This window comes from Juglans regia, chromosome 10 (assembly GCF_001411555.2).
Source record: "Juglans regia cultivar Chandler chromosome 10, Walnut 2.0, whole genome shotgun sequence".
Taxonomy (NCBI): domain Eukaryota; kingdom Viridiplantae; phylum Streptophyta; class Magnoliopsida; order Fagales; family Juglandaceae; genus Juglans; species Juglans regia.
Window position 1 is genome coordinate 26,051,068 of NC_049910.1, and position 24,423 is coordinate 26,075,490.

General features: G+C 34.6%; 3 protein-coding genes across 3 annotated transcripts; all 3 read right to left on the reverse strand.

The window, feature by feature from the left end:
• Nucleotides 1–1,724: 1,724 nt before the first annotated feature.
• LOC109009966 (protein ALP1-like) lies at nt 1,725–3,542 on the reverse strand. Its single transcript, XM_018990651.2, has one exon. It carries the CDS (start codon nt 3,440–3,442, stop codon nt 1,883–1,885), a length of 1,560 nt encoding a protein of 519 aa, XP_018846196.1. The 5' UTR covers nt 3,443–3,542; the 3' UTR covers nt 1,725–1,882.
• A 4,767-nt stretch (nt 3,543–8,309) lies between these two features.
• On the reverse strand, nt 8,310–13,901 carry LOC109009967 (U-box domain-containing protein 34-like). Its single transcript, XM_018990652.2, has 9 exons — nt 13,594–13,901; nt 12,837–12,958; nt 12,636–12,751; nt 11,872–11,993; nt 11,545–11,798; nt 11,358–11,459; nt 10,536–10,964; nt 8,803–9,552; nt 8,310–8,707 (listed from the first exon to the last, which is right to left on the reverse strand). The coding sequence occupies exons 1-9, from the start codon at nt 13,751–13,753 to the stop codon at nt 8,513–8,515; spliced, it is 2,250 nt and encodes a 749-aa protein (XP_018846197.2). The 5' UTR covers nt 13,754–13,901; the 3' UTR covers nt 8,310–8,512.
• Nucleotides 13,902–16,957: 3,056 nt separating this feature from the next.
• LOC109009968 (lycopene epsilon cyclase, chloroplastic) lies at nt 16,958–24,423 on the reverse strand. Its single transcript, XM_018990653.2, has 11 exons — nt 24,124–24,423; nt 23,339–23,510; nt 22,618–22,753; nt 22,390–22,500; nt 22,192–22,294; nt 21,451–21,594; nt 21,265–21,372; nt 20,944–21,040; nt 20,732–20,860; nt 18,367–18,499; nt 16,958–17,380 (listed from the first exon to the last, which is right to left on the reverse strand). Exons 1-11 carry the CDS (start codon nt 24,421–24,423, stop codon nt 17,215–17,217), a joined length of 1,599 nt encoding a protein of 532 aa, XP_018846198.1. The 3' UTR covers nt 16,958–17,214.

Below are 24,423 nucleotides of genomic sequence, written 5' to 3' on the forward strand. Positions count from 1 at the left end.
GCCCATCCCTTGGGGGTGGGGGCAAAACTGTATGGAAAGAGTGATGGCCCTCCTAACTCTTAAGAAGCCCTATCATGTAGAGCACGCCAACGGGTCCACAAGAGGAACCTGTTTTTGTCAGGCAGGGCTCATCAAGAACCTCAGGAGGGATGTCACATTAAATGCACTGAAGCACTGATTCGAGAGACATGCTCATGTCAGGTTGGGTTAGTCAGAAGGTCTAGAAAAGTTACCACATTGAATATAGCTACATGCTCCCTCAGATGAGGTACCACTGTCAGGTTATCGTAGGCAGTAGATGTGACTCCCGCATTGGAGAGAGATTCAAAAAGGGAAAAGGGGAAGACGTAGAGGTACATTCAGATTCTCCCTTGGCATCTAAGTAAATATCTTATAAGATGACTAACTTAGGCATCAGAGATGATACCTTGTCCAAAAACCCGAGCCACACCCATTTTTCTGATTTCAGGTCATTGCACTTGGAGGGAGCGCAATCATTGGTGTGTGAAACATGTCATCAACAACCATAACATTAGGCAAAGATACGTGTTGTGGGTAATTCAGTAATAATGTAAACTAAAGTGAGAATGCAATTAGACAAAAGATGATAAAAACGTGTTGTGTGCTAAAGCACCGAAAATAAACAATACAACCCAAATTTTTGTGGATAGATACAAGACCTCCTAAGTTCAGCATCTTCCTTTCCCCCTTAACACCCTACTGTTGTTTTGATCAATAAAACTTCATAAGCCATAAATGCTCTGGCATGGTCTCAAAATTCCATGCTACTCTTCTTCTTATAACAACTATTTGTTTCCATAACGTCATAGAACCAGGTATGAGATACAATATAAGCTACGCCACCATCAATGGTAGGAAAGGTGTTGGCTAAAGTCAATCTTTCCAGGCACTCCTATCAATGGCAGGAAAGGTGTTGGTTAAAGTCGAAGAACATAAAAAGCAGCAGCTGTATTAGCGCAAGCAGCTGAAATTTAGGTCAAACCTAGTGGGACAAAAGAACGGCAAAAAATAAAAAAAAAATGGGCCGTGACAAATCAAATATTATATGGAACAGAAATGGGTGGACATTATACAATAGAAAAAATACAAATTATTCTACTTATCATTCTTACACTACAGACTAAACATGATTTTTTAATTTTTTATATTTTTCCTTAACAAGTATGTGGTGTATGAATGATAAATAGAAGAATTCAATTAGGTTGTGTTTGGATGTTGAAGTAAGTTGAATTGAGTTGAGTTGAGATGATAAAATATTGTTAGAATATTATTTTTTAATATTATTATTATTTTGAGATTTAAAAAAATTGAATTGTTTATTATATTTTGTGTTGGGATTTGAAAAAGTTGTAATGATGAGTTGAGAGTATTTGAGGAACCAAACGAAGCCTTAGTTTAGTAAAAATGAGATAAAGAAAATAAAAATAAATGTATTATGTAATGTGTAGGATGATGAAAACTCGTCATAACTTAAGTTAAAGTGGCCTATGATGTGGTCCTGTGAACATGAGCAAATCTATGTGATTGATAAAGGAACAAACGGTTTGACTGCCCATTTTGAACTCTAGGTGAGCATTTAATCTTATCTATCTCTGTGTGTTAGATCATCTAATTTGGTCGAGCAATTGAGGAAGATTTCAATTAGACCAACGACATGTCTGCATAGACCCAAAAAAAAAATTCAAATGGAGATATTGCTATGATGAAGAAGAAGAAGTAACAAAATTTATTAGATTGCAAAAAAAATTATACATAAAAAAAACCCTTTCTTTCTGTACAAATATGAATAAGCTATAAACGAGCTATAGCCAAAAGAATGACTAAAATCACAGTACAAGAATTCCAACTAAAATCTAATCAACTAAGATGAAAACATCTCATCTGTATTGTAACTATAACGAGTGCCTGCTTGGCCATGGTGCAACAGATCGTGAGCAATCTGATCCCTAGCCTGTACTGAACCCACAGACCTCAAACCATTCTCAGAAATCATTTCATCATCAAAAAACTCAAATTTCAGAACCGGATCCATCTCTTCCTTTCTCATCTCACAGATATTGTGCAAGACACAGCAAGCCCCAAGAACCACTGGCAATTCTTCGAGTTTCACCTCTGTTCTCTTCTGCAAGCAAGTCCATCTCCCCTTAAACCTCGCAAATGCCTCCTTGGCAACCCTTTGAACCTCCCCGATCTTCTCGTTGAACGCGTGCTGACACCATGTGAGGTTCTGGTGCGTGTATGGGACTAAAACAGAGTCCGTGAGAGGGTACCCAGAATTCCCAACAACCCATACGTTCTTCAAGAGCCCCATCTGGGCCCTCTGGCTGAGCGCAGACTTTTCCAACACCTGCTCATCAGGCATCGAACCAGGCCAACCAATGCAAACATCAGTGAAAACTCCCCTAGGATCGACAACCCCCTGAACTGTTATAGAGTACGAGGTCTTCTGGTTCCTCTCTGTGTGCCGCTTGTTAAAGTAAGCAGCAACGTTAACCTTTGGCGCTTTGATGGGAACATGGGTCGTATACATCGAACCGCCAATGTTCGGTATCCCCGAAAGTAACTTAAACTCATCCTTAATCATCTTCAAATTATTCTCGTCAGGCCATTGGAGGAACTTTGGCATTAGAACACTCCGAATCGCGGAGCAAACCTCGAGAACAAGCTTGTGACAAGTGGATATACCCAACCCGAACCGCTTCGACACAAGTCGAAGAGGCTCACCTGTAGCCAATCTCCATATGCACACCGCAACGCGTTGGCGGACCGGAATTGCATCGCGGAGCATCGTGTTTTTCTTAGTAACAACGGCTTCGAGCTCATCGCAGATCAAGTTGAACGTGGCCTTGCTCATCCGAAACGCGCGGCGGAACTCCTCCTCGGGAAATTCCGGGTGGTTGTGCTGGTCCCACCAGTCCTTGGACCGGTCCTTCACCCACAGCCGGCGATGGTGCTGCTGGGCCCCTGCTCCAGTCGCCGCAGGCTGCTGTGGCGGACTTTTCGACCCGGCATTTTCCACTGCAACCGTGGCGGCGGCAGAAACAGCAGAGCGTCGGGTCCGTTTAATCCTTGATGAATCCAATTGCTCCAAATCAGAGTAATGATTTTGGAGCTGGGAATGGTAATCGTTCATAACTCGAGTCTTCTGCTTGTGGGTGGTCTCGAAGAGGGCCTTATCTTGCTGAGCCTCCGAAACCCATAGTTCTTGTGCTTGCTTCTCCTCCTCGTTTAACAAGACTAACGAAGTAAGTATCTCCTTCAACCCGCTCTGCTTCGTTTCATCATTATCGCCGCCATCGCTGTCTATCCTTCGCCGCTTTATCGAATTGTTGTTCACATTGGGATTCTCCATTTCTTGAAATAAACTGTAGAAGTACGAATGATCTTCTTGATTAAGAAACGGGAAAGAACCAATTTCCATCACCGAGCGTGAGAAACGAATGGAGAGAAAGAGAGAGAGAGATATGTGTGAAATTGTTCGGTGAAACGTCTGACTGAGAATGTGAACACCAGAGACTTCTGATTATGGGAAGAGAAGGTTAGAACGAAGATATATATACGGGGGGCCAAACCTGCGATCAGGTGTGAACGCGGAGGATGCACCGCGTGGCGCGTGGCGCGCTATGAAGGTGACTCGAGACTTTTTGTGAAAAATCATGTGGGGGGGCATTTTACGCGGTTGGTAGTTTTGTGAGCTTTATGTTGAAGATACACGTTGGGAAAAAGCGAGAGGTTGTGTGGAAGTTTCCTTGCGAGCGGTCAAAAGGATGGTGTAGGGAAACTGCAAAATGCCAAAAACAAAGAGGAATATATATATATATATATTTTTTTTTTAAATAAAAAAAAAATAAACTAATACTCTATGAATTGAGATTATAACGATAAATAACATCTGTAAAATAATAAAAAAAATTCTCATTAGCTACTATTTATTATTCTGCATCCAATAAAATAAAATAATTATAAATATGAAGTGAAGTGAAGTGAAGTGAAGTGAAGTGTAAGAGTAAATAGTAACTGATGTATAACATTCTTTTAAAATAATATAGCAAGGCTTTGAGAAAAAAATGTTTTTTTTTTCTTTCTTCTAATTAATAAATATTTTATTTAATGGGGTCACAACTAATAAAACTAAAGAATATTGTAAGTCTTTGGATATTTATTTATTTTTCCTTCAAAGCCACTCTTTCCAAAGTTTGTTCAATATAAATCTAATTTTTTGCAACATAGAAATTTACATGCCCAATCAGACTAATCAGAAGACGATACATGTCATACTATGTATAGTCAATATTTCAAAATTTAAAAGAAAAAATGCTACTTACTAGAATCCCATTTAAAAACCATTTTTTGAAACCATCAAGAAAAAACTATGTGTTTTCAACTTTCTTTCAACTTTTTGTTTTCATTATCTTTAAATGAAAATTACTTTTTATTGACACAAAATCAAGTTATAAACTTTAGAAAACCAACAAAGTTAAAAATTAAACACATAAGAAATTAGAAAACCTTAAAATAAATTAAATAAAAATTATAAACTAAAATTTTCAATAACATTTATAAAAATTGTTTAAAACATCATTTATGAATTTAATTAATATAATAAATATTAAATAAAAGTAAAGTAAATTAAGAAAAACTTATAAAGACAACAAATTGAAAAAAGAAGATGGCCACCATGGGTCACTAGGGTGGGCCATGGATGGTCAACCCTTTGGGCAAGCTGCCCAAGCGGTCGTGAACAGTGGCCATCCCATGGGTAGCCCCAACGTGGCACAGTGAGGCGGTCAACTGTGTCGTGTTATAATCATCTTTTGATTAATAGTAATACTAGATATAATAAAAAATCATTTAAATATCGTATATTTTATTAAAAAAAATCAGGTTTATTATTAAAAAATTATTTTTTAATATAAATTTCTTATTTATTAATTTTTTTAAATAAATACACGATATTTATATATTTTATGACTGTAAATATCATTTCTCTAATTGATGGTGCTAGCGGGTGGCTTAGAGTTTACTACTGGATATACCATTAGTTATAAATTTGTTATTTTTTTTTTCTTTTAAGTATTTTTTTAACATTTTTAATTATTAAGATAATTTAAAAAAATATAAATAATTTTATTAATAATCACTTTTTTAATTATTAAATAAAAAATAAAAATACATAAGCGATAGGATTGAGCTATAAATTTAAGAGACTCCATTAGTATTTTCCTTCTCTAATCATGGTGTGTAAGCTATCATGTCAACATTTTCAGTCCGGACATGCAAAATCTCGATGAAGTGACTATTTTATAGAAAAATGCTAGAATCATCGACATTTGGATCCGATTGGGTCCCGATAAAATTTTTTTATTTATTTTAATTAGTGATTAAAGAAATATTTTTGTGAATTTTTTATTTAAAAAAAATAAAAAAAAAATTGTTCCAGTCTCGTGCTATTGCTCCTATTTTATAACTTGACCATAACCACACGTGCTAATTTTAAACTTTTTAAATCATAGGTATTAGTTTTGAAAACTACAAACCCCATGGACTTTGAACCCTAATTTTCCGTAATAATATTAAGACGTTGACTGACATATCTATTTAGTATTTTTTTTTTCTGCTCGTACCTTTATTTATTTTTTTCCCTACACATTTTACAAAAATCATATTTTGATATTCTTAAAATATAAATTTAAGCAAATCTTGTATAATGTTTTTGAAAAAAATTAGTATCCCTCATAAATATTAAAGATTGATTTTTTTTTTCAAGTGAATTTTAATTTTATAAGTCCAAACCAACGTATAATATTATATGCAGTCTCAGAATATACAGTTCCTGCATATTCTCTTAAAAAAATAAGAGTTTATTATTAAAAAAATCATTTTTTTATATAAATTTCAAATTTACGGATTTTTTTTTTAAATATGCAAATATTGCATATGCCAAAACTGCCCATGTTATTCTCTATTTTTTAGATGCTAAGCATTGACATTGGTTTCATTAAAGTTATCTTTAAAATTTGATGAAAAATACATGATTTTTATAAATGTAAAACCTCTTTAACCATAACTCCACATTGAATTAGTCATTAAATTTATCAAAATACTAATATAATATTATTTTTTTAATAAAAATATTTTTATTTTATTTTTATATTTTACACTTACACTAATCATAAATTAATTAATAATTTAATTTGATTCTTACATTATTATTACAAGATGATTGGAGATAAAATGCGAATAAAAAGATATTTAGAGATTAAAAGTGAATAAAAAATAGATTTGATAAATGAATAATAGCTTTTCAAATTTGAAGAAATTCATCTATTTATTATAGCTCAAAATTTCAAATTTATCTCTTTAATTAATCTAATGTAGTTCTATTTTAATAAAATTTATTATATTTTATATTTAATTAAATTTTTAATGAAGTCAATTCCAATGCGCGGGAAGATGTAGGTCAGATGTTGAAGTTTGGACATTTATCTGTACAAAGGTACAAAAGAAAAACGTTGGGTCAACTACTAGAATCACCGACTATGCCATAAAGTCAACTATTGACCGGCACCTCGGAACAGAGAAAAAAGTTATCCCAATCACTACAAAGAAAAAGTCATCCAAGTCAACGAGGTAGACAAGTTTTTGTTGGTACTATTAACCAATTGTGTCATCCATTGCATCATAGCTACGTGGGAAATATGTTTTTTCTTTTTTCTTTTTTGAGTAACTTAATAAGTTGATTATTATTTAAAAATAATTTATTATTATTTTATTACTATTTATTATTATTTACAGATTATTTAAAATCATCTCAACATTTAAACTAGTCTTCAATAACTTTTAGAATGTGTTTAGATGTTGAATTGAATTGAGTTGAGATGATAAAATATTGTTAGAATATTATTTTTTAATATTATTATTATTTTGAGATTTGAAAAAATTGAATTATTTATTATATTTTGTATTGAAATTTAAAAAAATTGTAATGATGAGTTGAGATGAGTTTGATCCAAACTCATCCTAATAAGACAAAAGACTAGTGGGTGATCTTGAAATATAGTAGTGAAGTAATATGAAAATATTTAAAAATAATTGTGTTTTCAAATAGACCCTTAGAATTATTACTTGAATTCTAAGACTTCACTATATAATATATATGAGTCCAAAGTTGAAGAGAGATAAATATATAATATTATGAGCCATGTATATTCTTTCTATTTTTATCTTTTATTTTTTTGGTTTTATTATTTTTAAACTAATTGAGTTATTCTAGTCATCATATATACACCACACATTTGGTAGGAGAAAAAAAATAAAAATAAAAAATTATGTATGATGTGTGGTGTGTGGTATGTGTGGATGATGAATAGAATTTTTCATAGTTTATACATATATTATTTAAGAGCTTTACTACTATCATCCCACACACCCCATTTTTTTTAATTTTTTTAATTCATACTAAACTAATTAAGTTCTTTTACTTATTATCCTTACACCACATGCTTTCTAAGGAAAAAATAAAAAATTACGTATAGTATGTGATGTGAAGAATGATGAGTAGAATTTTCCATTATATAATATATATAATTTGCTATATATTACCTTTACTGTCATATCTTTTAATAACATATTATATAAGTACTACATTAATTTTTTAATTATAGACTAGAAATCTAGACGCAGATCCGAGTACTTGACTATATCTGAATCCACATATGAGTTTATAATACAATCCATATATTCGTTTGGATTAATCTAGTTATTACTTAGGTGAGTACTCAACTTTATCTGGCTATAAAAATCCAATTACCTAAATTGCAACGAGGTACCCGAATTTATATAAAAAAACTGGTTTAAAGAGAGATTACAAACATAAAACGAAGTTACAAACTGAATCGGTGAATAAAATTTTCGGTGTTAATTTATGCTTTATTTTAAGTAATTAATGTAAATAATATAACCTTCCTAGAAAAATGAATCAATCTCGAGCTGAGCTTAATATGTTGACTTTATTTGAACTTGAATTTGGTTATTTAATTGAACTGATTTTTTTTCTTCCATGAAAGGGGAGGCGGGGTCGACCAACGAAGCATGGGCGTGACCATAAGAGTCTCTCCCCGCTACAGAATATCTGGTTTGAGCCATAGCTACTGTCCCCCGTCACTACAGTACCCCCAAAGTATCTAGTTGATCCAAAACCCATCCCATAGCCCAAAGGTTAAAGTTTACTACCACAAGTGTTTTCAACTAATATCCTGACTTGAACTTCTGACCTTGAAGCCATGAAATACTATCTCGTATCAATTGAGCTTTGGTGGTTATATAGCTGAACTTAACGTTTGCTTTTCAGCTCGAAGTTAAAAAATCTTTCAAATACAAGAAGAATGAGAGGTACAAGTGCAATAAACCCAAACTAAAAACATGTAGAAAATAAAAAATAAAATACTGTGGTTCTTTTTATTATTTTTGGTTTTCTGAAAAGCTTGATAATCTAGGCATGTGAAAATTTCGCACGTGAGCTCCAGTCCTGAATGGCAGAACGTAGTGTGTGGTTTGGAGTTAATGTAAAATGCTTGAGTCTAAGCTTTGTAACAGGTGATACATTATGTTTCTTAAGCCATGCCTGAATTGCTTCATGCTCGTACGTAAAACCATCAGCAGCAATGTGTGGGTCATCCATGATTTCCTGCATTACCAACGAATCAACACATGAGAGGAAAGCAATATTTGAAATTCAAGCTCATTTAACCAAATTCTATCTGATAAAGTGCAAGATTTTACCTGTAGGATTGGACAGAAGTAGTGTTTTGGTGCATTAATATTATCTCTTTCTACTCTTAAACTAGCATTTGCAACATCACTCAGTCTTTTGAGGACTGGCAGAACTTCTGTATCAAGATCTGGTCTATCCCTGCATCTAAGTTTTGAACACCTCAGTGCAATTCGAGCTAGTTCCTCTGTTTCGGCCAATGGCCAACCTCTGACTGACTTATCTAAGATCTCAGGAAGGGAGCCCTTTGTCATGGCATTTTCAACAGTCGATGGAAGCCCATTTGGTTTGCGACCTGTTAGCAACTGCAGGGTTATGACCGCAAAAGCATATAAATCTGATTTGGGTCGGATCGTGCCCGTTCTCAGATACTCTGGGTCCATGTAACAGAGTGTACCGGCAATGATTGAGTTTCTGTACTCCGAAATGTCGTCAGGCACAGCATCGGAAATGATTTTTGCAAGCCCAACATCTCCAATTTTGCTTACATAATTTCTGTCTAGCAAGATATTACCTGGCTTTAGATCGCGGTGAACAATTGGCTCTGGTTTTGAATTATGTAAGAATGCAAGTCCACAAGCGATTTCAAAAACTATCTGGAATCGAACAAACCAAGGAAGTGGTGCTTGCCCATCTCGGGGGAAAATATATTCCTCCAAGCTTCCATTTTCCAAGTATTCATAGACCAGGCAAGCATTCTCAGGACAGGCTCCAAGCATCAATACCACGTTGGGATGGCGTAACTGGCTTAAAACTTCAACCTAAAAAGGATTGGGAGAATACAGAGGCAAACACTTGCATCATAATTGCAGCAACAAACCATGGATTCAGGATATTCAGCACTGAAGTAATTTGCAATCAAGGATTTATTGGAAGATGCCAGTTAAAATATAAGAAAAACATAGGTTACCAAATTCAAGAAGAGTTCTATTACAAAGTAGTAAGTTGAGAATCAGCTTGAGTGGTGCCATTGCTGGCACAATAAGTCAGAAATAAGGGGCTTGAAGAACTGAAAAAAGAAAGTCTTCCAAAAGGAAGGTCTGTCTGCAAGTGTTCATAGGGAGACCAAACCCATTTCCGCAAAACCAACTGTTTTACAGTTATGTTTGGCTCTTTTGGGGGTGGGTGGGTTCGGTGTTGAGGACAAGGGTGGAGAGAAAAGGGAGGGGGCATAGGGGTTCTCCTATGTTTGGAAGGCTGAAAAGGGATGGAAAGAACCTACCAAAAGCACATAGGAGGGGGGAGGGGAGTGAAGGGAGAACAGGGGATCCCCTCTCCCTCACTGGCCACCATTTTGTTTCCTCTCAAATGCAAGGAAGAAGAGAGAGAAAACCTGCTGCAATGTTTAACTCTTGCAAGGCCCACAACACAATCTGCTCTCTCACCAACTTTGTCTCAGCAATCAAACTTCTAAAGGGCAAATAGCATTCCTCTCTTTCATTTCCATTACTTCCCACCCTCTTGCAACCAAACATAGTACATGGACTTCAAAGGAGCTCAAAGGAAATTTAGTAGCTTTCACTGATACACGTGATATTATTGAGGAAATTGGACATGGAATAAAACAAAGATGATCGTTGCACTTCTGAATTTCTAAAAGAAATTCAAGAATTCAACAACGGACCTTCGGTAGAAGACAGCAGGGGAATCGACTGAGTTTAGAAACATTACTGTAACTGAAAAGTGAAAAGGATCTAATCTAAAAATACCTCAGTACTTGTTAAAAAAAAATTCCAAAAAATACCTCTTTCAGAAACTCCTCTTTCTTGCCAATTGCATCATGACTTAGAACCTTAACAGCTGCTGGAGTGTGATCAAGACTGCACTTGTAAACTTTCCCGTACCCACCTTCACCAATCACATTACTCTCTGTGAAGAATTCTGTTGCTGTCTCTATTTCATCCCTAGTATACTTTCTGTACCTCTTGTCACCAGAGAATAGTGCATCAACAATTTTCTCTTTCTCCAAGGACTCCTTGAGGGCATTCAGTTCAGCTATCTTCCTTTCATAAGCCTCTTTAGCAAGCAAGTTTTTTGCCTCCTCAACCTCCTTTATGGCTTCCAAATACTTGGCTTTGTCTTCAGCAGCAATTTTCCTCAGAGTTTCTTCTCTATCTCGAGCAGCATTTACTCTTCTAGCCTCTTCAAGGCATTCAGAGGAAAGTAACTCAACCTGCAAATTGAAGAACCAATGGAAAAAGATCAGAGTTATATTAGATAGTTTAGATATAACACATTCTTTCTTACTTATCAAAAATATAACACATTCTTTCTCTGAGCCAACCAAAATTACACATTCTTCTCCAAGATCCTTTTTGTAACACAAAAAACAAAAAACTTTGGATGCAAGTATGTTAATTTGGTCTTGAAATATACTACAAACCTAGTTTAAAACTGAAAGAACTCCTAAAATACTGATTTCTTATCTTTTTTTTCCCCCTGAAAGGTTGGATATAAATAGAAGTTTAGTTTAAGTTTTTAAATCTTATACCTTCAGATCTTTGAAACATCACTAAATAATAAAACATCCACCATAATATTATTTATCAGCATTATGAACCCTTACTTTTTTTTGAGCATGGACCAGCTCTTCACAGGCCCGTTTGTACATGGCAACAGTATTCTGAATTTCAAGTTGCAGTTGTTCTACTTCAGGCTGAATACCTGTCTGCACAAAGGTACTTCATATTATACTCGCGCACTACAACAACAGAAAAATCGAAGAGTTGTATAACCGTCATAAAATTTTTTACCTGCCCAGATTTTGTAGAGGAAAAGGAATTGCAGCGCTTAATCGTTTCAAAGTCACCTTCAAATCTTTGATGATTCCTTTCATGATCCACACTGGCATTTGTAAAAGAATCCATATTTGTGAATGCTTGAGAATTTACGTAACTAAGCTGCAGCATTGATGATGTTCCAAAGCTTTTGTAAACCTTGGGTTCAACAGAGGGAAAATCAAGCCTAGATAGTTGTTTAGTAATGTCACTGGAACCTTCTTTATTATCTGTAAGAGGAATGGATAAACAATTAAGGAAGTGACAAATTGTTGCCTGATATATGATGCACTTTCAACTTACCACCAGTGGATAAGGAATCGGCTGGTTTTGTGAGGATATTGTCTCTAGATACAATATAAATATTGCAACTGCCAGTTGCACATCTCAGAACAGTTGTTGGTACGCCAGGTCCCTTTAGCTTCCTAAAAGCAATTATGATAAATCTCAGAAGCAGTACCAAAAAGGCAGATTATGAAACAAAACACCCCTCCCCAAAAGAAAGCTGCAAAACTGTAAGAAAAGTTAAGGAACTACATTTATGAGCGTCGCAAATTTACCATAAATACAGCCGAAGAAGGGCTTCATCAGATTATACTTACCAAATATTTAGGACTTGGATGTCATTTGATTATCTTTTCATGTAGCCAAGACTTGTTCTACTAAACACACAATTATAAACTCCCATGATTAAAATCCTCCAGCTATGTTCCCATGAACTCCACTAAGCAAAGGAAGTAGCATAAATACTAGAGTAATGCCTAAGTTCTAGAATAGCTGAGATAAAACATCAGATTGTACGTAAGATATCAACAAAAATGGGTTGTAATAACATAGTTTCTTTAGACATGAGAAGACATTTAGACATCAGTGTCTTCTCAAGTGTAGTACAGGTGTCTTAGGCTGGACCTTCATGGTGTCCTCAATAAAGTTGATACAAGTTGTTCCAGTTAGCCATAACCTCACTGTTTCAATGGTTTTATATCACAAATGGATATCTTTCTAACCATATGGATTAGCAGCATATAAAATAAAGCATGATACTCAAAGTAAGAATGATACCATACCTCATAACAAAGTTTGGAGTGCAAGATCCTAGAACTAAACTTTTAATTCCCGAAGCAGATACATATCTAAGGAGTGCAGTCCCGGGATCATCATCCTCCAGAAGCAAAGTTTCCATCTATACAAGTTACCACAATAAAATGCATACTTCCCTACAACCTCAACATGAGCAGAACCTAGCTTGAGCGAGAAGAAAATCTCACCTTTCTTGTCTTGCATAGTTCCTTATATGGAACAAATATCTTTTCAAACTCTAGTTTCACATCCTCCACGTATGTTGCCACCACATTCTCAGCCAGTTCTTCTACAGGAATATGCTCTCCCGCTGTTAAAAAAAATTAAAATAAATAAACAGCCCGACTAACGTGACATTGTAGCCCACTACCCCACAACTCAACAGCTATAAAATCAATGTCCAATTTCCAACAAATGTTGGCCCTTGATTACTTGTTCACTACGTTCTTTGGTTGGGAAATTCAGTCAATTGCCAAAATCGTCCGTAATAGTGTCTTCGAAAATTCACCTCAGGCAGATATAATTCCATCAATGGTAATTGTCACGATAACACACGAACACCAACCTTCCGTTTGTTGGAGTTTTAAGAGTAAAATCACACATCGAGTAATAACAACAAAAAATAAATAGACAGCATGATATTATTGTAACCCGACCCACTGATTTGGCCAAACGTAGTCTAACAATATGTGTTGGAGACTCTGTTTTTCTCTCACAACATCGTTCTCTTCTCACATTTTTGTAGCAGCCGAGCGCCAGAAATCACTCAAGCTGAGAAAAACTGATTTGACAGCTTGAGTGTCCACGAGGCGAAGATTAGAGAAAATTGGAAACTTAGAACATAACGCGGTCCAAATAAAGACGCCAGGAATTCAGTTTTTTCCCATCACTTTCTCGAAATCAAACAAACGGAGCAGAGAGAAATTCTGAGAGAAAGGAACGTACATGGAGTCGGGATTGAAGCGATTCTGGGCATGACATGGACTAAGACAAAGCGATCGGGTTTGGGCATGAGATTCTCCACTGCCCAGCGAACCGCGCGTCGACTTCCTCTGCCTCCTCCTCCGCCGGAGCTACTGTTCACTGCAACCGCCACTGATGTCATATTCGCCTGATCAAAACCACCGGCGAGGATCCCGTGGAGCTCTGGGCTTTTGAAGCCAGGTAGCCGGAAGATAGATTTGGAGTGTGTTTTCTGTCAACGGGGAATGTTGCTGTTTTTTTTGAAACAGGGGAATGTTGCAGTTGACCCACATCAAAAGGTTATTTCGTCATTTCGCACATACAAGAAGATGGGTGGAAAATCCATAGTAAGAGAATTAGTATTGGCTTCATTAGAAGTCTACAAAAGTTTAACTAAATGTAATATTTGATAAATTTTATCGCTGCATATTAATTAAATAGATAAATATAAAATTTTAAGTTATAATAAATGTATAGATTTCTTCAAATTTAAAGGTTTGTTATTTATTTATTAAATTTATTTTTTTATTTACTTTTAATTTTTAAAGATTTTTTTTATTCACATTTAATCTCCAATCGTCTTGTAATAATAATATAAAAATCAAATTAAATTATTAATCAATATATGATTAGTATAATTGTAAAATATAAAAAAAATATTTTTATTAAAAAAATAATATTATATTATTATTTTGATAAATTTAATGACTAATTCCATATGAAATTATGATTAAAAAAATTTTAAATTTATAAAAATTATGTACTTTCCATCAAATTTTAAAAATAACTTTAAAGTCAATACCAATCCTCGAAAAAAGCTCAGCTCGCAACCAGTCGGGGGAGTTCATCATTTTTACACCGGTCATTAGGGATTTGCCACGTAAGTATTGTGGCAATCACAAATTTATACCCGTAAGTATTAAGTATTGTGATCTCCATTTCTTTGAAAAAATAGCATGTGATATTTGTATACTTTAAGTTTGTATTTAATATTATTTAATAAATAATAATATATATTATATCATTATTTTAATACATATCAATATGGTATAAAGTAAGATATAGTTTTAGAATATACAAATTCTTTGCATTCATTTATTTTGAAAATGTAGATAAATTTGAGTTTATACAAAAAAATTTATTTTTTATTTTTTAATGATACGTTTCACTTTTCTTCAAAGGGAGTATGCGGGTCTTTACACGTTAGAATTGTATCTAGACTTCTAGTATTACTCTAAAATATAATTTATAACATTATTGTAGAAGTACTTTTTATTTTTAAAAATAAATTGCAAATATAATTATGATTTTTAATTTTTTTAAGAATTCTATTTTTTTCTATTTTTTAATTTAAATTTTATACTTTAATAATATAATAATATTTGTACAATATGGTTAAATGTTTAGAGCAGTCACAATAGTTTATTTATCCTGTCATTTAAAATACATCACTAAAATTTACTTTTTCTATTTTATTATATACTATACATCAGCTTATCTATTTTTTCTTCATATAAATTAAATAATCATTTTTGTTCTTTTAAAATATTTTCTCTAATTACAAATAAATTTACAATATCCTTATATCTTTTGAAATTTGCAATATATTTTTATATACAGTGAGATATAATTCCATCATATACACAAAAAATAAAAATAATGAAAAAAAAACATCAAAACATGAAAAAAATGGGATCATATTATAAAAATGTTTTCAAGATATTTTGTAGAAGGGAATGAAATAGAGGTTTTTTAGATGATTAACAATAAAAAGAATTTGCTTAGATAGTGAAAAGCAATGTAAAAGAAAATGAAATACAAATAATAAAAAATTATTTACAAGATAAATAGTACCGGCTACATGAATGAAAAATAGAGGAAGTTTACGTCATCCATTGGATCTGGTTTTTAAACAAAAATTTACATATTTGAGAATTAGATGTATTTTACAACATCCATTAAATGTGAGTGCTCTTATTTATATATATAAGGAATTATATTCATCATCTACTATTCACTCTCACTCCTCATGTCTACTTTTTTTTTTTTTATAGGATGTGGGGTAGTGAATAGTGATTGATGAGAAAAATTTTGATATATATATACATAGAGAGAGAGAGAGAGAGAGAGAGAGAGAGAGGTTAATTAATGAGGCTTGGTCCAGTACTTGGAGTCTCAAAATTTCTAATGCAGGCGTGCTTGGTTGGAAACTCTTTCCTACCAAGATGAACCTCTGTAAAAGGAAGATATATAGTGGAAAGTCCTAATTGTCCAATTTGTTTATCACAATCAAAGACGATAGAGCATGCATGCATGCATGCATGCCTCGTCGTGTTGTCCCTCAGCTATAAGGATGTATGGAGGCAGTGCTCTGGAAGGCTTTAAAAGTGTTCTTTATCTCGAGCTTCTGTTATGAATTTGCTAGAGGACCTCTTTGTTATCATGGATGGTGAAGAAATGGAACAAACTGTTGCATGCATGCAGTAGTAGCCTGCAAGATCATACGTACATTAGGGTACTTTAATTAATTTCAGTCATCCTTGCAGTAGTATGGTCTCCCATGCCATGCAAACAGCACCAAATCGATTTTAGAGCTCTTCAACAGAAGCAACTCGTATCAGAAAGGACTGCTTCAACTCCAGTTATGAAATGGGAAGTTAACTGAGATGCTGCGGGCTAGCAGGTCCATGAGGCCAGATGTAAACACTGCAGAAGCCATGCATGGCTGCTCTGCTGACATGCAACTTGTCTATGCTGACATATGGGGTTCAAAATAGTGATAGATACTTGAGGGAAACTCTCTCCAAATTGTATTAGCCATGATGAGCAATGAGACTCAATGGAGTAGTAGATATGGGCTGTGGGTGTACACCTGATTAGTGACATAAAAAAGACTCTTGTATTGCTCCATTTCATGGGAAGTTAAGCATGTTAAAAGAGAAGCAAATATAATTAACAAATTAATAAACAAATATAATCTATTAATATATATACTTATAATTTATACTAATGCAATATGATCTATTAATATACATATCATACAATATGCATATAGGAGATCAAAACACTTTTACGATGGTTCTTGCTCTAGTAGGAACATTGCGGCCCAAAATCCTCTTTCCTTCCCATACCACTTCAAGAAAACTTTAAAAAAACCTTTTTTTCTTAAAACAAAATTAAATTAGATTATGAAGTTCTACGTTACTTTGCCTAAGAGGTACAAGAATCATTAGTAAAAATTGATGGTACAATTGATTTTATTAACCTCACTATTTGCACATATATTTTTTCTGTGGTGAAGCATACCTGAAATTGCTAGAGAGAGAGAGAGATTTAAGGATAGATATATCAACGTATGACCTTCTCAATTCTGCTTCCAAAAATACCAAGTCTATATATGTGCAGCTTGAGATTTGGGTGCAAAATTACAAACAAGTATGTCATCATGCCCAGACTAGAGGAGATAAGATAGGATAGACACACATCTATATATGTATATACAAGTACCTAACAGTAGTCAAAAAGTGGTTGGGGGTCCTAGTGTTGTCTAAATAATATTCTTTTGATAGAATCTAGCAAGGGCAAAAATCACAAGGATACAGACTATATTGTAAGATATGTTCTTATCATGATTGCTCCAGTGGGATCAGAAAGAAGATGTCTAATAAGGCACTTTCTCAAATCGTTTGGTGCTATCACAAACATATAGAAGGCAAACAATACAAGGTCTGCCGAAGAGAGAGTCGAGCCAAGAAATCCCTGCCACATCCTGCAAGGAAAATACACCATCATCAACTGTTCCATACCCTAGATTAAAGAGAAAAAAAAATAAAAATAAAAGAAGCAAGCTTCACTGGCTTATCTTTGACAACAGTCTTTGATTGTAACTTTGACTATTCAGACACGCTGACTCGCCCAAAAGCTTAAACTGGTGAAAATTTCAATATTTTGTTGTTTTTCACTAGTAAAAAGGAGGGGTTTCAACATTGGGACTTCCCAATAGGTCATCCATCCTAATACTATTCTCGCCCATGCATGCTTAACTGCATAGTTTTGATGGGATCCGGTGTATTATTCTTTATTCTATTAGCTTCCTTCACATGTTGGCCCAAACTCCCCTCGGTGAGTAGCACCCAACATGTGATATTTATTACTTTTAAATGGGAGGTATAGATGAAGATATGGTTCATACCTAGGGCTACTAGCTCCAATAACCATGATAAACTACCGCTTGTCTCAAAAAATGAAGTTGATGGAAAATGATGGATTTTCCATCACTAGCAAAGCATTGCTGGTCAGAGCTCACTAACAAAGCTTATCCATTCTGCATCTCAACCCTTTAGCTAACACCCTGAGATTAGTATTCCAATGACTCTCACATTGACTACTACCACAATAACATGAAGACACCCCTTCAAGTTTATCTATGAAGTCACATAACGCAAAGAATCAATTCATGTTCAAAGTAATCAGTCTATTGCCTTGCCATCCTTACTCCTTCAAAACTACATTATGTGTAACAACTCTGAAATAGAGTGTAGAAAGAAGGAAGTTCTGTCTCCTTTCTGTAGCCTTGGAACGGATCTTTATAGCTGGTCCTCAAGATCATGGGTCACAGATTTTGTTGAGTTCTATGCATATGCAACGTGTAGTGTGCATTGTGGAAATTGCTAGTCGGTATTATTACATCAAGAGAAGCCAATTTCATTATAGACAAAAAATCTACCACATAAATGACAGAAAAAATGATCATACCAATTGGGTAACCGAAAGAAAGTACGAAAGAATGTCCTAATGCCCTCGATATCCAGTTGAAGAATCAGTGCTAGTCCAAAGAGAAAGAATGCCCTCTGGCGTTTTCTTTCTTGTGGCCAGAGGGAGTTCCATGCTGAAACAGAAATAAAATTAACAGATAAAGAGCAAATTTTAAATCAGGAACAAAATCTCACAGAATTTTCTGGAAAGAAAAAGGAAAACCACAATAATAGGCTTATGATTACATGCCAAAGTTTCCAAAATCAATAATACACCTGAAATGCAGCATATCAGCCAATATTGGCTAAAAAACATAAAATTATAAAAAAGATAGTATACCACTCAAACATAAAATGGGATCAAATCATACAACTACAAGTATCCAGTAAAAAATTCTTGATTACTTGATTTTGATTACTTGGCTGGTAACCCATTTGCAGCCTTGTGCGTGTGTGAATAAAAAAACATCCATTATTGAGTGCAAGTTCATAAGCTTCATATAATCCCTGCCGGCTCAATGTTAAGGCCATTTAGGCCATTGCCTAAGGCCCCCAAAAATAAAAGTGAGGTGTTTTTTTTAAAATAAAAAAATAAAAACCATTCATTAAATAAAATTTTAAATAATTTTTATATTTTTCAATGTGTTCAAGGCCCCATAATACTAAATTTAATATTTAATACAATGAATTATTTATATTTTTAAATAAATGTTTTTCGATCTTGCTAAATTGAGGTACAAAATTTGCATCAAGGCCTCATTTTAAGTTGTCGTATTAAATATAAATTCAAAAACAATTATTTCAAGATTTTAAATAAAATCTCATTTTATTGAAAATTTTGAAAATATTCCATATATTAATTTGTATTTTATTGTATTATAATTAGGGGTGTAAACCGGTCGGTCCGGACCGGAGAAACCGACCGGTTCGGTTCGGACCGGACCGGACCGACCAAATGCATGGTCGGTTTCGGTCCAGTAAATAAGGAAATTTCGGTCTTCGGTCCGGTCCTAGGATGGAGATTTCTCGGATCGGACCGACTGAATAAAAAATAAAAATAAATAAAATATTAAATATATTATTTATATAATAATTGTACAATTAACAATATAAAATTTTAAATATGTTATTAATAATTGTTAATATTCTATAAATTAACAATATTTTATATATATCTTCATCTAATCTATCACTATTAACAATATAAAATTTTAAATATGTTATTAACACTTGTTAATATTATATGAATTAACTAATATATAATATCAATTAGTTAATTATATAGTAATTATATAAATTAATAATGTAATTTTCATTTAATTTCTTATCATTGACCATATAAAATATTCTTTTATTGAGTTTGTTACATAATCCACATTAATAAGTCACTTAATTTAATTTAGTATTTTAAATAATTTTTTTTTATTAATTGATTTAAAAAAAAAAAAAATGCCGGACCGAATGGACCAACCAGACTGATAACTACCGGTCCGGTCCCTATGGGGTGTTCGGTCCAGTCCGAAAATATTCGGTCCATCACTGGACCGGACCGGACCGGACCGGACTGGACTGACCAGTTTACACCCCTAATTATAATTACGAATGACTCACTTAAATTTCATCTTAGGCCTCAATTTGTATCGAGCCGCCTTTGTATAATGGACACAAGTTTCAAAAGAATGAGAAGCCAAAACATATATTATATATATATATAGAGAGAGAGAGAGAGAGAGAGAGAGAGAGAGAGAGAGAGAGAGAGAGATGGGCTTCTTTTTTAGAAGTGCAATTCTGAGTAAAAAAGCATGATACATGCAGCCAAGGAACCTCATATAAAAATAAGTTCTTTTTCAAGGGACATGAGAGATAAGTCATGGCCCATTCTTGTGAGGTATCTCACTAAGATGTAGAAGGTATAATGCAATAAATAACCTGTCCAAGCCCCAACTGAAGGGTTAGGAGCCAAAAAATATAGTTGCTAAAACAGGCAGGAAAGAGAAATTTGTTTATTTTATCATTGAGCAAGAAAGAGAATCCTTGTTGCCACAACCCTGAAAATATCGTGAAATAAGGCCCAAAATAATTTGGACGCCATAATGGTATCAAGCATATTTTGAGGTGTAACTCTTATACAATATCTGGATAGGTAATCGAATTGAGCTGAAAGTAGGTTTCAAATATGTTATATCGGTAAATGCAGAGGCAGCCACGTCTATGCTACCCATGGAGGAATATCGATTTTTTTTGCTGAAAGGATGATTTTTACTCCAAAATATAGCAAATGATATGCACATAACAGAATGTATGACTCAGATAAGTATCTGCCCCCCCCCCCCAAAAAAAAAAAAAAAAATCTTCCATGTAAATACCTTGCATTGAGATATTTGCATTAAGCTGTTCATAAGTAAGAGCATCCTTGGAATAGCTCTGTTTCAAAATGTTTGCAATTACAGAAGCATATTTTGGAGCTTCTGACAAAGATCTCACAACTGAATAGCCTGTGCATTAAAGATAGAAATATAAGCGAATTTAATTTGAACAGGTAATAGAATGACGTTGTCCAATACCTGTATTTCCTTACCCGTGGCTGGATGCACCATGCTGGCAGCAGCACCAAACGCAAGGTTCTTCTGCTCTGTATTTGGTAAAGATCCACCAACTGGGATATAGGACCATTCCTACATAAAAGGTCCATTGTAGTAAAAAAACCCAAAATCTTGGAAGCATGAGTTGGTACTAGATGCAACAGGAAGATTGCCAGTACAGAGCTTCATGCTCATGCCATATTGTGGACTGACACGTCTATCTTTATTTCATGTAAAGAATAAATATATATATATATAAAGATGGCCATTCTTCTAATAAACATTGTGAGCATCAATGTTTGGCCAATTAATGTTACCTCTTCATAAGTTTTTGTGATTCGGATCCCCATTGTCTGTAACCTTGACCAGAGTTTTTCCTTCAACAAACCAAAAGGCATGGCATTTTTTGAAGCCAGACAAGTTTCCTGCATTTCACTCCCTAAATATTTACACATAATTCTGAGAAGTAATCAACCAAGAAAACTAAAAAACATTGAATAAACCTCAAAGAATACTCTTGTTGGTGACATGGGCATGGCATATAAGAATGTTGGATATTCTGCTTCTAAACATGGAACCTTTTGTTTCATGTAGTCCCTGTAGTCCATGAAAACCATCAGGCTGGGATCATATGGATTGTTTTCCACCTGAAATTGTAAAAATTGACAAGAGTTATTGCAACCAAAAACAAGAAACCAGCCATATTGTCCGATTGCAAAAAACACAGAATACAGCAAATGGAAATGATTCACATATATTCCAGATTTTCTTCCTTCCCCACTTCATGTAAACCACCAGAAAAAAAAAATGTAGAACATGATTGCTTCTTTGACAGAAGGGTATTCACACAATTGCACAGCTTGCAGACAAATACCTACAGTTGGTGTAGTTTAAGATACAATGAATTGATGTTTATTTTTTATATCATAATGATACAAAAATATCTCTCTCAGTGAACACCATACTAGAAGTAACCAAGCAAATAGAACACCCAGCAATGTAAATATTATAACATTTCAGGTATTCCATGATAGCTTTTCGACAACTTTTTCAAGAAATGCAGGAGATGAGAAAAACAGAGCTAAGAAAATCAAGATAAAGGATGTGAGGAACTATTTGTAGCAAGCAGATAGATGCAGAAAAACTAACCCGAATCTGCTAATTTAAGTAACTATTTGTAGCAAGCAGATAGATGCAGAAAAACTAACCCGAATCTGCTAATTTAAGTATAATCTAATTCCTACCTCAACCTCCACACCATAAGCCGTTTGGACAGACACCTTTGGACCACCCACCTCATACTGCAACAACTTTCCTGAAGCTGCTCCTGACGCAACAGTAGCAAGCCTATAACACCATGTTAGAAGTTTGAAACAAGGTGTGATAGATAAATTACAGATATTCATCTACTCCAGAGTGAGAACTTGAAAGTAAGACTGTACCTGCAGTGAACAATAATATTGTGTTCACAGGCTACAAGACTGTGGCCATTAGTAGCTTCAACAATTCTTTCCACTTTGGAACTAAGATATGAAACACCTGACTCGACACACCTAGGAGAGATTATTACAAATTATATATCTATTAAATACAATTTCCACAACCACCAACAAGTAGAAGAATAACTAATAACAGAGATCATAGTGACAAGAAAGTGGGACCTGTCTTACCTTCTTAACAACTCCTCATGGAGCAAATGTCGACTTACACGTCCATAGGCACGACCAATCAGAACGGGATCATGGTCATCAAGATATACGATGGTATCCTGCCAAACATGCTCAATACAGCCTTCAAGTCCAAGATCTGAAAAATAGAACAACTGGTTCAACTTAGATGCCAAAGAAACTACAGTTTGGAGTTTTGTCAGAGCTTGATGAATTTGCAACATTGTTATAAAGTTCACCAGTAACGTGAATTTGCTCCCTAGCTTTAGAGTAAATGAAAATGACTAATTTAAATTCCTCAAAAATAGATAAAGAAAAGAGAGCAAATAGCTCACTGGTTCAGCAAAGGCATGATCAAATATGGTAAGCTAATTTAGAAATAAAAGAGAAATACGTCTACATCCTATGCTGAAGAAGCAACAAATAAAATGCATTTGAGAGAGTAACAAAATATGGAAGAGAAATTGAGAGAACATTCAGAGTAAAGCAGCCACCCCGGTGTATGCTCCAGCGCAAATGTGTAAAAGAAAGTTGGTGTTCCTATTCACACTACTAACGAAAAACATTTGTTGACAAGACATTTGGCTATAAGTAGACGTAGGATTGTAGGGCAAAGTCAGCTACATATTACACCAGTTCCCTGAATCCCTAGTATAAGAAGAAGAAGAAATAGTATACAAATAATACCATTGAAATGCGTCTTTGTTAGATAAAAAAGTGATACCTTTAAATTCATCCTCCCACACGCCGTAATTATTTGTAAAAGGGAGATCTGGACCAATAAGTCCAACTTTGAGCCCTAACTTGGCTGACTCCGCAGCCAGAGCAAGCCCAGCTGGACCACAACCGATCACCACCAAATCCAGTACATTCTCCGCTACTGATATAGCTGGTAGCTGCATAAGTAGTTCGTGGTAATAAATTGATCAGGGAAATTCCAACATTTCCACAGAAAGACATAAAGATACAAGATATTGCTACATTCATTTCGTACATTTAATCCATTTAGAAATAAAAACAGGAAAATAGAAATGTAATTCATAAAAAAAAAAAAAGAAGTTAGCTAAGAGCGCCCTTTAATTTGTTGAACAGACGGAGTAATTCTCATGTAAAGTCTACTACTATCCGATGCAGGATTTAACCACCCGCATTCGCATTCAATGTATTTACTCCATCAATATGAACTTCCTGAACAATTCTGAAGTGGTCAAAGATCTTATAATTTTTCATCACATGAAACTTTCAGTCCGGCACAACCAAACTCATCGAACTTCACTAATACATGAGAAAGGACAAGTGCATTACTTGGATTGGCACGCTAAGCTATAATGCGTGTAACGAAAGCGGTCTAATCTATCAATAAAAAATTCCGTACTCACTTGTATTCTTAACTTGGGCTATGCAATTTACTTGGAATAAATTCTCTTATTATCTATAAAAAAATCCCCCAATGCAACAGAGTTTCCCATTTTCAGAGCGCGCGGAAACGAAAACAAACGTATAAACTACCTTATCGGAGAGTTTAGACTGCATTTCCATCGGCTTGTTCTGCTGCATTTGGACAAAGAGAACCTCAGACCCACCAGCCTTTACATAATCTTCCTCGTCGGCCTCGAAATCCACAGCCACGCAACTCTCGCTCCCGGTGCGGGCCGCCGCCTTCACTCGCACGAAATGCCGGTACAAACGGAAGCGGCGAAAAGAGGCTTGCTTTCTGTAAACCGTAATTCCCGGAGACCTCCGAAGAGGGAAAAACGACACCGTCATTGCGGCAAGATTCCGAGCTCCTCCAAGCCCAAGGCACTCCAT

Bases quoted from the DNA above. Each gene is read 5' to 3' on its own strand.
- LOC109009966 (XM_018990651.2), bottom strand. From the start codon at position 3,442: ATGGAAATTGGTTCTTTCCCGTTTCTTAATCAAGAAGATCATTCGTAC.
- LOC109009967 (XM_018990652.2), bottom strand. From the start codon at position 13,753: ATGACATCAGTGGCGGTTGCAGTGAACAGTAGCTCCGGCGGAGGAGGA. The intron at 12,752-12,836 runs GTGAGATTTTCT...TAACTTGTATAG, and splicing joins AACTATGCAAGACAAGAAAG to ATGGAAACTTTGCTTCTGGA. The intron at 8,708-8,802 runs GTAAAATCTTGC...TTGGTAATGCAG, and splicing joins ACTTCTGTCCAATCCTACAG to GAAATCATGGATGACCCACA.
- LOC109009968 (XM_018990653.2), bottom strand. From the start codon at position 24,423: ATGGAGTGCCTTGGGCTTGGAGGAGCTCGGAATCTTGCCGCAATGACG. The intron at 23,511-24,123 runs GTAGTTTATACG...CTACTTATGCAG, and splicing joins AGTCTAAACTCTCCGATAAG to CTACCAGCTATATCAGTAGC. The intron at 21,373-21,450 runs GTTTATTCAATG...AGTGAAATGCAG, and splicing joins CAACAAGAGTATTCTTTGAG to GAAACTTGTCTGGCTTCAAA.